Raw genomic sequence first — 14,253 nt, 5'->3', positions numbered from 1 at the left:
CCAGTACTCTTGCCTGGAGAATCCCATGGACGGAGGAGCCTGGTAGGCTACAGTCCATGGGGTCGCTAAGGGTCAGACACGACTGAGCGACTTCACTTTCACTTTTCACTTTCATGCATTGGAGAAGGAAATGGCAACCCACTCCAGTGTTCTTGCCTGGAGAATCCCAGGGACAGAGGAGCCTGTTGGCCTGCTGTCTATGGGGTCGCACAGAGTCGGACACGACTGACGCGACTTAGCAGCAGGAGCAGCAGCAAAGGCTGTAGCCCCTCCCTCAGATCAGCTGCACTGATCCTTCAGAGTTCACTCTGGACCTTGGGTTGGGGGCGAGTGACTCTCAGGGCCTGGCTATCCCCATTGCCCGGAGACTTGCTCAGACGTGTCCAGAGCCCCATAACAACTCAGGGGGCAAACAGGCACGGCTGGGCTTATCACCCCATAGTTCCTGAAGTGGGGTCCCATTGGGTCCTGAGCTAGGGATCTGGAGGTGGAGGTAGGCTGGGGGTGCAGGCTGTAGGGGAGTGTCTGCCCCAGACCCTGTGAGGGTGTCTTGCTTCTGGGGAACTGCAGGAGTGGGGGCCTTCACTTACCTCGATGGCCAGCACCCCTATCGCCAGGGCTCCGGCCAGGTAGACGTAAGTCTCAAAGGCGTTGAGGATCACCGTGTAACAGCCCTGGTTGGGGGAGGGGGGCGGAGAAGGACCAGAGGTGAGGCCAAAGCCAGGAGGGACAGGGGTCGGGGGCCAGCCTCCCGACTGGGGAGTGAAGCCCAGGCACTGGCATGTGGCCCCAGAGCTCAGGCAGCAGCCGGCCTACCCTGTCCCACTGCTGGTGGGAGAGTTTAGCAGGGAGGGGCTGGGAGGCAGGAAGCCCATAAACCCAGCAATTTGGAAGCAACGCACCAGAGACCCACCTGGCCCTCCAGCCCCTAAGGCAAGGCTGAAAATGGCCAGCTTGACTGCTGCTCAATCAGACACAGACCTTTTTTTCTCTTTTGATGGGAATATTGGAAAATTTCCAGTAACTGTCTAGACTCCCGTCTGCTCTCAAAAAGATCAGAAGATCCAGTAAGGTAGGCCATCATTTCTATGTGGCTCTCCCTGGAGACAGGTGCTCCCTGGGGATTCGCAGTCCCCACCGTCTTCTATCATCCCACACCCACCCTTTCTACTCCTCCCCATTACCAGCCCGGCAGCAGGATTTTGGTTTGCAACCTCCCCCCTAAGGAAAGCCAGCCCATTCTTCAAGACCTAGCACATACCTCACCACCTCCAGGCAGCCTTCCAGGACCACCTCAGCTCTCACAGTGCCCCTTCTAAATGGATTGAATCCCTGTGCTACTACTGCTTTCTCAAGCAGTCCTCAGGATATACAGACTGAGACAGAGATGGAGCCAGTGAGAGATGAGCCAGAAAGAGAGGGCCAGCATACCAGCATGTGACTGCCACCCCATCTGACCCTGAGTGCCTCACGTCTTGGGTCGTCTTTGTGCCCACGTGCCCTCTCTCTGCACCAGGCTGACCGGAGACTGATGCGTGGTATTTGCTTTGAAAGGAATGTATTTTTAAAGAGAGAGAATTTTTTTTCTTTTAGGGGAATCCGCATGTTCCTTGGGCCCAGCCAGAGGACCTGCAAGGGAAGGAGTCGCCAGGGTGGGGGTTAGGGAATCACGCCTGGTCCCTGGGTGACAGTGGCTGTGTCTGGGTCCTGTTAATATTTGGGGGTGCTTCTTAGGTGATTCTTGGGGGCTCACACGCATTGTCAGTCACCCAGCTCTGCCTCATTGGCTGGAAGTGGAAATGATACACCGTGAGGCTGCACTCGGGCAGGCGGACAGCAGGACCTGACCTGGGCAGAGTGGCCAGGCGGATGGCATGAGCCCTCCTGCTGGAGGCTGGTGGGGGCTGGGCAGGGAAGGCCCCCACAGGCCCCTGTCTGAGCACCCGGCAAACATACGGGATACACCCAGATGAACAGGCACCCCCAGCATGGTGAGCTGGATCCACAGTGTTCTTGGGGCTGAAGGTATGTCAGAATCTCCTGGGAAGTAGTTAACAATACACACGCCAAGGCCGCACCCCCAGGACTCTGGATGGGGGGATCCGGTGCGGAGCCTAGGAACCTACGTGGCGAGCAGATGCCCCAGGCGATTTCTAAGGCCTGTGCCATGGTCAGGCTGAGACACCCCAGGCCTGGCAAGGACGACAAGGAAAGAAGGCCTTAGCTGACTGGGAGCCCAGCCAAGCGCTGTGTGGTTGAAGTCCTAAGGGCGCCCTCCCACAGGCCAGCTGGTCTGGAACCCAGCGTGGCTAGAGGTGGCTTCAGAGCTGGCAGGGAAGCCCCATGCAGCTGGCCAGGCCTGGGGCCATCCTGGATCTGCCTGCAGACCCGTGTTGGGGCGGAACTCAAATCGCCAACCCCCTTGCTCTGTTTGCCTGTGTTTGTGTTAAGTCACTTCAGTCAGGTCCGACTCTGCCAGGCTCCTCTGTCCATGGGGATTCTCCAGGCAAGAATACTGGAGTGGGTTGCCATGCCCTCCTCCAAGGGATCTTCCTGACCCAGGGATCGAACCTGTATCACTTTGAGTTCAGTTCAATCACTCAGTTGTGTCCAACTCTTTGCGACCCCATGGACTGCAGCATACCAGGCTTTCCTGTTGATCGCCAACTTCCAGAGTTTACTCAAGCTCATGTCCATCAAATCAGTGATGCCATTCAACCATCTCATCCTCTTTCATCCCCTTCTCCTCCCACCTTCAATCCCTTCCAGCATCAGGGTCTTTTCAAATGAGTCAGTTCTTCACATCAGGTGGCCAAAGTATTGGAGTTTCAGCTTTAGCATCTGTCCTTCCAATGAATATTCAGGACTGATCTCCTTTAGGATGGACTGGTTGGATCTCCTTGCAGTCTAAGGGACTCTCAAGAGTCTTCTCCAGCATCACATTCAAAAGCATCAATTCTTTGGCGCTCAGCTTTCTTTATAGTCTAACTCTCACATCCATACATGACCACTGGAAAAACCATAGCTTTGACCAGACGGACCTTCGTTGGCACAGTAAAGTCTCTGTTTTTTAAAATGCTGTCTAGGTTGTTCATAACTTTTCTTCCAAGGAGTAAGTGTCTTTTAATTTCATGGCTGCAGTCACCATCTGTAGAGGTTTTGGAGCCCCCCAAAATAAAGTCTCTCACTGTTTCCATTGTTTCCCCATCTATTTGCCATGAAATGATGGGACCAGATGCCATGACCTTAGTTTTCTGAATGTTGAGCTTTAAGCCAACTTTTTCACTCTCCTCTTTCACTTTCATCAAGAGGCTTTTGAGTTCTTCTTCATTTTCTGCCATAAGGGTGGTGTCATTTGCATATCTGAGGTGATTAATATTTCTCCCAGCAATCTTCATTGTGCTTCCTCCAGCCCGTCATTTCATATAATGTACTCTGCATATAAGTTAAATAAGCAGGGTGACAAGATACAGCCTTGACGCACTCCTTTCCTGACTTGAAACCAGTCTGTTGTTCCATGTCCAGTTCTAACTGTTGCTTCCTGACCTGCATACAGATTTCTCAGGAGGCAGGTCAGGTGGTCTGGTATCCCCATCTCTTTAAGAATTTTCCACAGTTTGTTGTGATCCACACAGTCAAAGGCTTTGGTGTAGTCAATAAAGTAGAAGTAGATGTTTTTCTGGAACTCTCTTGCTTTTTCCATGATCCAGCAGATGTTGACAATCTCTGTTGATCTCTGGTTCCTCTGCCTTTTCTAAATCCAGCTTGAACATCTGGAAGTTCATGGTTCACATATTGCTGAAGCCTGGCTTGGAGAATTTTGAGCATTACTTTGCTAGCATGTGAGATGATTGCAATTGTGTGATAGTTTGAGCATTCTTTGCATTGCCTTTCTTTGGGATTGGAATGAAAACTGATCTTTTTCAGTCCTGTGGCTACTGCTGAGTTTTCCAGATTTGCTGGCATATTGAGTGCAACACTTTCATAGCATCATCTTTTAGGATTTGAAACAGCTCAACTGGAATTCCATTACACCACTAGATTTGTTTGTAGTGATGCTTCCTAAGGCCCACTTGACTTCACATTCCAAGATGTCTGGCTTTAGGTGAGTGATCACACATCGTGTTTATTTGGGTCATGAAGACTTTTTTGTATAGTTCTTCTGTGTGTTCGTGCCACCTCTTCTTAATATCTTCTGCTTCTGTTAGGCCCATACCATTTCTGTCCTTGATTGTGCCCATCTTTGCATGAAATATTCCCTTGGTATCTCTAATTTTCTTGAAGAGATCTCTTGTCTTTCCCATTTTATTGTTTTCCTCTATTTCTTTGCATTGATCACTGAGGAAGGCTTTTTTACCTGTCCTTTAGGAGAAGGAAATAGCGACCCACTCCAGTATTCATGCCTGGAAAAATCCCATGGGCCGAGGAGCCTGCGGGGCTACAGTCCATGGGGTCACAAAGAGTCGGACACGACTGAGCGACTTCACTTTCACTTTGCTATTCTTTGGAACTCTGCATTCAAATGGGTATATCTTTCCTTTTCTCCTTTGCCTTTTGCTTATCTTCTTTTCTCAGCTCTTTGTATCACCCTTTGTCTCCTGTATTGGCAGGTGAGTTCTTTACCACTAGCGCCACCTGGGGAAGCCTTGCTCTGTTTATCTCTTTTTAAAGCGTCAGAACCCCGACATATAGAACAACAGCAGCAGCAAGCGGGCCTGCTCCAGAGGGAAGGGAAGGAGACTGGGAGAAGCCTGGGAGAGGTGCTTCCAGCCTCCCATCATTCCTTGAGGCTGCCACTCATCTCCCCCCACCCCCGAGTCCGCCTCCTGCCACCAATACCCCACCCCCCACTCCCTCTACCCAACACAGCCTGGACTTACGGTGCTTTGAGGGGCCACCCAGACAAGAAGCACCAGTAACCTGGGGAGAAGTGGTTATGCAGGTAACACCGGCCACTTGCTTACTGGGTGAATTTACAGGCACGTTTCGTTTTATTGTGCTTCACGGATATTGTATGTTTTTAGAAACTGACGGTTTCTGGCAACCCTGCACTGAGCAAGGCTATTGGTGCCATTTTTCCAATAGTGGTTGCTCACTTCACGCCTCTGTGTCTCATCTTGGTAATTCTCACCGTATTTCCAGCATTTTCATTCTTACCAGATGTAACACAGGGGTCTGTGATCAGTGATCTTTGATGGGACCTCTTGCTTCCCAGGTGGGACTAGGGGAAGCAAGTATCCTGTGTAGGCTAACTACTTCCTAGGACTGGTGTGAGGATAAGATGAGATGCTACGGATAAGGCACTCACCTGCCAGCGCAGGAGATGTAAGAGATGTGGGTTCGATCTCTGGGTCGGGAAGATCCCCTGGAGGAGGGCAGGGCAACCCACTCCAGTATTCTTGCCTGGCGAATCCCATGGACAGAGGAGTCTGCTGCTGCTGCTGCTGCTGCTAAGCTGCTTCAGTCGTGTCCGACTCTGTGCGACCCCAGAGATGGCAGCCCACCAGGCTCCTCTGTCCATGGGATTTTCCAGGCAAGAGTACTGGAGTGGGGTGCCATTGCCTTCTCCACAGAGGAGTCTGGTGGGCTGCAATCCATGGGGTTGCAAAGAGTCGGACATGACTGAGCAACGTAGCACACACTGCCTCTTGCTGATGGCTCAGAGGACAGTAAGCATTTCTTAGCAATACAACGTTTTAAAACTGTGGCAGGCATGCTGATTTTTTTCTTTTGATGTAAAGTGATTGCACACATAACAGACTGAGGTATCGTGTAAAAACCATTTTTTAAAAAACATTTGCTTATTTCTTTGGCTGTGCGAGGTCTTAGTTGTGGTATGTGGGATCTAGTTCCCCAGTCAGGGATTAAACCTGGGCCCCTGCACTGGGAGGCCAGAGTCTTAGCCACTGGGCCTCCAGGAAAGTCCCTGAACATAATTTTTATAGATGCTAGGAAACCACAAATTTCCTGTCCCTCGCTCCATTGCAATGGTCTGGAATCGAACCCTCAGTCTCTCCAAGGTATGCCCGTACTTACTTTTTCTCGGCCTCCTTTGCCCCATCCAAAGACTGGGGCCTATGTAGGCTAACTACTTCCTAGGACTGGTGTGACGCTAAGATGAGATGCTACGGATAAAGCACGAACAGTGCTGGCAGGGACCCACCCCTCAGTCCCGTTAGGACCGTGCGCTTTCTCTCTGGGCCCCTCAGAGCACAGCCTGGGGGTGGGAGATGTCTGAGTGCAGAACTGGGTTTGCCCTCTACAACCGGGGAGCAGTGGACCCCCCGCCACACGCACGCATGCACCCCTGTACCATAAGGGGATGGGAGAAGCATAACCCCCTTCTGAACTTGATGTTGACTTTCACTTGCCTCACCTGGGCCTGGAGGGCCTTCTTAGGCCTGGAGGGGCCTTATTTGGCCGAGGGAAGTTGTCCCTGCACCCCTCGCCTGCTGTGGGTGGGGCACCCGGGTCCTTAACTGCTCATCTGCCCTCTGTCGGGCTCTGACACCAAAGGTTCACCCTGGGCTGAACCAAACAGATGGCCTGGCTGACGGAGGCCCTGCTACTGAGAAGCCCTCAGGGAGAGCAGCCAGGGCAGAGGGCGGATGGAAGATGCCGCCAGGACTCAGTGAGTGTCCCCTCTGGCCAGGCTCTGCTGGGGCCTCATGTGCTTCTTCTGACTTGGACCCCATTCCAGCCCCTCGAGGAAGAGGAATGGAAGGAGGGCGCAGACGACCACTGGCTCAGGGTCACCTCCAAGGAGGCAGGGAAACAGGTTGGTCTTAAGGGGAGTGCAAGTTTCTTCTCTGCTCTATTCTAAAGGGAAGCAGTTGCATCAGGAAGCCTTGATTCCTGCTCATCCGGGCGGGGTCCCTGGCTCAGGGCCCAAACTCCAGCCGGTACCCCTGGGTATCACCTCTTCCTCCCCCCAGCATGGATGCCACCCCGACCTCTCCCCTGCCCAGTGAGACACCACAGGGACCATCTCCCCCACCCTGCCACCAGACTGTGCATCCCTGAGCCGTGCTGCTCTTGGCAGCCCCTCCCCTCCATCTCTGCAGGGAGGGAACAGGCCCCCACCCTGACTCCCGGCTGCAGACACCCGCCCCCCGCAACCTCATCTGACAGAGGCCAGAGGGGCCACCACGAAGACCGCCACATTTCTACATCCAGCACAGACCTTCCGCCGAGCCCTGCAAGTCCAGCTGCCCACTGCCTGCAGGCCCCAAAGGCAGCTGACACTCCACTCGCCCCAGGGCAGATCCGAGGTACCCCCCCAACCAGAACCTATGGAGTCACTCCCAGCACAGCCTCATCCTCCCTTCCCCAGAGTCAATCTGCCGCCGTTTCACCTCCTGATTCCTTTCTCAGATCCATACACTTCTCTGTGTCTCCTCTGCCGTCATCCTGGTCTAACGCATCCTCATTTCTTCACTGGGACCAGTGTTCTAATCCCTCCTGTCTACTCAGGCCGATCTCTAACCCCTGGCCAGTAAGCGGCCAGGGAGCCAACAGGGCCACAACCCCGCGTAGAACTTGGGCTTCTTTGCTTGTCTAGCATCTTTGCCCTGGGCCCACAGGCACTGCGTGGTCTGGCCCTGCTGACACCCTCGCCTGGAGCTAGTCTTGGCGTATTCACTGTCCTCCAGCCATACTGGCCTTCCCTTGGTTCTGGGACACACCACGCTCCCTCCTACTCCAGGGCCTTCGCACAGGCTGCTGTCACTCTCTGGCTGGAGTGCCTTTCCCTTGTCAAGAAGAGAAGAGTGTAGAAATTTGTGTTTATGAGAGTCACAGCATCGCCCGTACTCACAACCACCCAGGAAGCAGGTGCGGAGCCATGAGGATAAAGCAGAGAATCAGTGATGCTCTGGGGCGAGAAGACTTGAGACCACCCCGACAAGTGGGGGAAATAGATGGTTTCCTCTTGGGTCAGGGTCTAGCTAGGTCACCATCTCCTGGGACAACCCCTGACTTTTTTTTTCCAGCAGGGAAATACATTCTTGACTTGCCCATATGACTATCTTAACCCAGGGAAGGCCGAGGAATGAGCAGGAGAAGCTGCCATGGTGGGGTCAGCTGATACCAATGGAGGAGCCTGATTTTTCATCTTGGATCACGTTCTTTGGGGACTTCCTCACTTCTCTTCATTGGCATTCAGTGATGAACAGGGCTGGTGGACTAACTCAGTACCCATGGACGAGTGCCCTCTGCCTCAGCTCCTGACAGCCATGTGACAGTCCTGGCTGATGAGACCTAAGCGGATGTCTTAGGGAGGCTTCTGGGAAAGAAGCTGGCACTGCCTTTTCAGTTTCTTCCCATCTTCAACAAGTGGAATGTCTGGAGCCATGGCAGCCATTTTGCCACCGTGAGGTACTAAGCACAAGGAAAGACTGCAAGGATTACAGAGACTAGGCCTTGGCTGACATGATGGAGCCACTGATAAATAAAGAAGCCACCATCTTCCAGAATTCTTACCGTGTGTGAAACACAGAGGCATTTGCCTTAAGTGTAGATTTTCAGTTTCAAATATGTTGCTACTGACTCAACATTGTGATGAGGAAGTGAGGCAAAGTCAGAAATGCATCCCGGGCTTCAGGGAGCTCGGCTTTGGAGAAGAAACAGAGTGAGTCCCTCAGCAGAAGCTTTTAAAAGGAAGAGTGCTCGGGGGGATGGCTGTGCCTCAGAAAAGGAATCCCAGAAGTCAGTCTCAGGCAGTCCTGATGAGGAGCCGGGGAAGAGTCACGGAACTAATGCAGCTGCCCAGGGATCTCTCTGATGAGCTTCGATTTCAAAGCCACGCCTGGGAGAAGGAAGGAGGCAGTGTAGTGGAGGACGAAGCCAGAAAAGAACAGGGCCCATGGGAAACCTCCCTGAGCAATTCTCAAGTGGCTTTAGGAAAGAGCTTTGGCTGCAGGCAGCAAGCAGTCCTATTGGTAGAAGTTTGTTTGTCTTTATCAAACCCTGTATTCATCAAAACCATAGTCAAAGCTACGGTTTTTCCAGTAGTCATGTATGGATGTGAGAGCTGGACTACAAAGAAAGCCAAGCACCAAGGAATTGATTCTTTTGAACTGTGGTGCTGGAGAAGACTCTTGAAGGTCCCTTGGACTGCAAGGAGATCCAACCTGTCAATCCTAAAGGAAATCAGTCCTAAATATTCATTGGAAGGACTGATGTTGAAGCTGAAACTCCAATACTTTGGCCACCTGATGCAAAGAACTGACTCATTGGAAAAGACCCTGTTGCTGGGAAAGATTGAAGGCAGGAGGAGAAGGGATGACAGAGGATGAGATGGTTGGATGGCATCACCAACTCGATGGACATGAGTTTGAGTAAACTCTGGGAGTTGATGATGGACAGGGAGCCCTGGCGTGCTGCAGTCCATGGGGTTGCAAAGAGTCAGACACGACTGAGTGACTGAACTGACTGATCAACCCCTGAGTTGCTGGCTGCTCTGCTCCATATGGTTGTCGGTGGCCCAAGCACCTTCTCTCTTGATGCTTGGATATTCTAGGGGATCACCCTCCCCTGCAAGGTCTGAGATGGCTTCAGCCATGAGCTGGGGGCGGGGGTGGTGAGAGGGAGAAGGGGTGGGCCCAGCACTTTCTCTTCAGGACATGGCTCAGGCGCACAGATCACCTCTACTTTCCTCCCTTTGGCTAGAACGTGCCACGTGGCCTAGCTGCACGGGAGGCTGGAAGAGCGGGTCAACCTGGTGGTCGCTGGGTCTATAAACCTCCTCTTTCCAAGGAGGAAGCCTCAACCGAACATGAGGGCAGCCAGCTGCCTCTGCCACTGCATGGGGAATCTGAGGTCCAGAGAGTGAGTTTTGGCCAAGGGGACGTGGCCAAAGACAGCCCAGGTCTGCCTGCCATCACGGCCTGAAACTGCCCCCCTCCCCATGCTCGGCAGCCTCTCCTCAGGGCTGAGACCTAACTCCTGGGGTGGCTGTCCCTGCCCCCCAGCTCACAGCAGCCTCATCCCAGGACCTTTATTTCGGTACTTCGGTCTTTTTCACTCAACGCAGGGACACAGGACCATAAGGGATGGAGGAACGTGACCCTCTGGGCCTGGGAATCCTTTGACATGACGTGGGCAGGTGCAGGAGAAGAGGGTGCTGAGTTCATGAGGCAAAGCTGAAGCTGGAAAGAGTCTCATCAGATGGCCGGGCCAGGCCTCAGCCCAACTCTCCCCTTCCCCAGGGGGGTTCCCCTTGCCTTAAGCCCTACCCCCGTCCCACCCTAGTCCCTTCTAGCCCATCATCCGGTTTTATTGTCTTTACAGTGAGATGATTACTTCATGTGAGATTATGACTTCTTATGCGCTTGCTGCTTGTTTATCACCTGCTTCCTCTAGCCAGACTGTAGGCCCTGCAGGAACAGGGCCTTTGCCTCCTGTCCCCTGCTGCGGTTCCTAGCACCTGGAGCTCTCCCATGCGAGCCTCACCAAAGGCCGAATCAAGCACGGGGTGTGGGGCTCGGTTCACCCTCATTCTCCCTGCACTGCCCCGCCCTCCCCCAGCCTGGCCTCACACACCCCCCTGAGGAGTGTGGGGACTGGTAAGTAGGGAGGGGGATCAAGGTCAAGGGCACTGTGTGTCTCACCGAGGGGACGTAGCAGGACGGGAAAGGGCTTCTTCTGAGACTTAGATGAAGTCCTTGGGTTGCAAGAGAAGCCAAGAAGTCTAGGAGCTTCCCTGACTTTGGAGGCTAAGGTCAGGGAAATCTTCTTCTCTTGGGGCCTGGGGGTGCTTCCACATGACAAATGTGGGTTCTCCCCAAATAAAGTGCACAGCTGAGGAGGGGCCCTGCTGTGTAACTCTGGTTTTCCTTCTTGAGACCTGCAGTACCAGAAGCTCAGGGAGTGTTCTACTTGGAACACCAGAAAACTCCTAGTTACCCGTGAACCCCAGTCAAAATGCCCACTCCTCTGGTCTGTGCCACTGATGGACTGTCTGCCATTCTCATCCTTTAACCCCTTTGGCTGGATCTCAGGGGCATGAATGGAGCCTTCCTTAGCCCCCGTTCAGGAGGCCCACACCACAGCCAATGTTTCCACTTGATTCCCTGAGTGCCTTCAGATCTTCTGGGCTCACACTGCCACCCACCCAGCTTGGCCAGCCGCCATTCCTGATGGACAGGTCTCCCCTGCCAGGGCAAGCAGGGCCTGGTACCTGCTTGTTCAGGAACAGGTCCCTTCCCAGGAGGCATTCCTCTCTGCTCAGCAGGACCCCGTCCCGACTCTGGGGTTCTCTCCGGCAGCAGGCCTCCGGCACCTCATCACTGTCCAAAGTCAGGAGTCGGAAAACTGATGCATACTTAAAGTCTTCGGGCCCATTGACCCCACAGCAACCAAACTAGACAGAGCAAAGAGAAGGGGGGGTAGGAGCTGGAGCCAGGCATGAGAGTGAGGAGGCAAACGCAAAGCTTATCCACAGGCCACTGCGAGGCGGCGCGGGGCGGGGGCAGTCATGATCCAAGCAGGAGCTGGCTCCACCTGCTCCTGTGCAACCCCGGGAAAGCCACTCAGCCTCTCTGAGCCTCCAGTGTCCTCATCGGTAAAATCAGAGAGGTGGTAACAATTCCTACTTCACCGGCGCTGAGCACTCAATAAGTAGTTGCTATGGTTACTATCACTGATGACAGTTACAACTGCTTGAGGACTCAAGACAGGGAGGGCAAACAGGTTTCACCCTGAGTTCGGACTGTGGCTGATGGGCAACGGCTGCCCAAGATGCTGTGCGGATGGATGCCGGTTCTGAGGCTGGGCCTGGGCCGGGCGGATCAGTGCCTGATTGATCACTGATATCTGCACAGGCGCAGAGAGCAAGGCTCTGGAGGCCAGATAATGGCTCCCCTGGGCATCAGGGCTCTGAGGGCTCAGAGCATCCCTGGGGCCACTCACCGTGATCATGACAGAGTTCCAGGTGGCGGAGAAGACGTCCGTGTCGTTGTTGCCCTGGTAGTGCTTGGTGAGCTCCTTGGTGAAGAATTCACGGGTGAGCTGGAGGCAGAGGGAGGGGCTGGACTGAGAACCATGGCAGCTAGATACGGCGCCCCCTTCCCGGGCTTCTCCACTGATCTGCTCTGGGGGAGGGTGGGGGGAGGCCTCTGAGCCCTAGTGCCAGGGACCCTCCTCAGGAGCAGCTGACTTGGGGCGGGCCCTTGGGGTCCACTCCCCACCTCTAAGCACTTGTGGCCTCCCTGCATCGTCAGATCCCCAGCATGAACACGCAGACTACCCACACAGCCCTCAGCAACCACCAGGGAACCTCTGCCAGTACTGCAGCTCTTTCCAGAGGGTGGCTGGTCCACACTGGGGGGCTCACCCCTCCTGCCACTCCCTAACCCTGAGCTGTTCCTCAGACAGAGCCGAGCGGATGCGCTGTGTCCTGGGCCCTGAAGAAGCCACTGTGTGTGCAGCAAGACATCTCTGCAGAGCTGCAGTTTCCAGAGGCCCTTGGAAGTCATTGCTACCTTCAAAATACTCCCCAGAGGCCTGATCACCCTGCTCCCCTCTGCAGGGAAGGGTGGGGCCCTCGGTGGTTGGAGCCTCTGGGATAAGATGGTCTCTGGGGGTAAGTGGCCCAAAATGCATACTTGCCAGGGCCTCATCCAGGAGGGCTCTGCCCTGTTCTCCTGCTTGGTGCAGATTCTGCGTGGGGGCTGGGGGTCGGTTGCGGGGTGGGAAGCCTCTCTGACTATCCTTGGACTATGAAACGACCGCTGCTGGGCCAGTGCTGGGCAAGGCATAGGATGGAAGATTCTAGAGTTAGGGATGGGGTTGCGCCAGACGCTTGGAAAGAGCGGAGACCCTTAAGGGCCCTCTGACTCTGACCTTCTGGGAAAGCCCTTGCAGGGACAGGCTCGCGGGGTTCTTTTTGGGCTGTGGGGCTTTACTGGGTGAGGTGGTGGATTGTGATTGGAGCTGGAAACACTGGAGGGGCTGGCCACGAATGGGCCAGGGCACACGAGGCCAGGTACGTACATTCCCCCTGAAGATGAAGGCCAGGATGGCTGCTGAGAGCTCTGCCAAGAAGATGATCAGGATGAACAAGAAGAACTGCAGAGAGAAGGGGGCAGCCTTGTGAGTCCCGAGGGCAGGCAGGAAGCGGACAGCTGACCGCTTTCTGAGGCACCCTTCCATCTGTCACACGATGGGGCAATGTACCCACTTCATAAGACTGAGGAACTTACCTGCCATAAACCAGACATTTTTCATAATAAACACCCCAAAAGTCCATCTTTGGAGCCAACAAGGTTGTAATACAAATGTGGAACAAATAAACATACAGATATGTCTTCTGTGCAAATGGCACTCTTTAGAGGGCCCTTGTGCAGTGGGCGCTCTGAGCAACCGTACTTGGCAGCCCTTGAAGAAGATCGATGTTGAAACTTGTTTGGACCTCCCCCAGGTGGACTGTCCAAGTAGTGGGAATCCTGAAGTCCCTGGGGATCCCTGGCTGGCTGCCCCCACCCTATCAGGCCCAGGCCACCTCTCCCTGCCTGGCTGCCCCTCATTCCCGTGGGTAGTGGGGGCAGTGACGTTACTTTTCAGCTGCAATAAAGGAGCATGATTGGAAGGAAGGTGGTATGTCTATTAAAATCTGAAAACCCAGGGGCTGGGAGTCTGGAATCTAACAGAGTACCCCACCCCAACCCCATGCCACTCTCTGCATATCTCCATGTTGCCCAAACTCGCCACGACACCTCTTGCCTCGGGCACCTCACGCGCTGAGCTCCCTGGGAGGCCCTGCCCTTGCTTGCCCACCAGTACCCTGCTTTCCAGACTCGGTTCCTGGCTCCCCCCACATCCCAGGGCCCTGCAGAAGTGTGTACCGCAGCCGCTGCGCCCCACCGGACCACCACCATCAGTTGGGATCCAGCGGGCAGTGTTCTCGATGCCCGGACAGCACCGGTGCTGGTATATGGCTCTCCGATGAGTAAATGAATCCACGAGTGACCAGCTCACCATAATGACCTTGCTATCTGCTATCTCCAGGCCCGGGCCATCATGGGCACTGTTGTGGGTGGATGGTTGTGTCCTCATCACTCAGCATTGTCCGCTTGCACTGGGACCATCCTGGAGCTGTCACCCCACCTGGAGACCACCAGCAGGGCCCTGAAGCCCCAGCCGCACATGCGCACGGCGGCCCCAGGACCTGCTCCCTTATTCGGGCCGAAGTCCTCCGAACTTCCAGTGCGCACCGTGTGTGCCCAGGCTGGAAGGAAGCGAAGGGTCCTGAGC

At 54.4% G+C, this 14,253-nt stretch overlaps 1 protein-coding gene across 3 annotated transcripts in view; it reads right to left on the bottom strand.

Moving 5' to 3' along the window:
- TSPAN18 (tetraspanin 18) overlaps window positions 1–14,253 on the bottom strand; it is a 203,685-nt gene that overhangs the window by 5,179 nt on the left and 184,253 nt on the right. For 2 of the 3 annotated variants that reach the window (XM_068989282.1, XM_068989283.1), the window contains 4 exons: window positions 12,994–13,068; window positions 11,911–12,009; window positions 11,180–11,362; window positions 591–674 (listed from right to left, as the gene is read on the bottom strand). In XM_068989282.1, the coding sequence (XP_068845383.1) occupies window positions 591–674; window positions 11,180–11,362; window positions 11,911–12,009; window positions 12,994–13,068 (441 nt within the window). The remainder of the gene's footprint in view (window positions 1–590; window positions 675–11,179; window positions 11,363–11,910; window positions 12,010–12,993; window positions 13,069–14,253) is intronic. The other variant, XM_068989284.1, reaches the window with a different exon arrangement.

The sequence above is a fragment of the Capricornis sumatraensis genome, chromosome 16 (genome assembly GCF_032405125.1).
Source record: "Capricornis sumatraensis isolate serow.1 chromosome 16, serow.2, whole genome shotgun sequence".
Taxonomy (NCBI): Eukaryota; Metazoa; Chordata; class Mammalia; order Artiodactyla; family Bovidae; genus Capricornis; species Capricornis sumatraensis.
The sequence above is the reverse complement of the archived record's forward strand: the minus strand, read 5'-3'. Positions and strand labels throughout refer to the sequence as shown.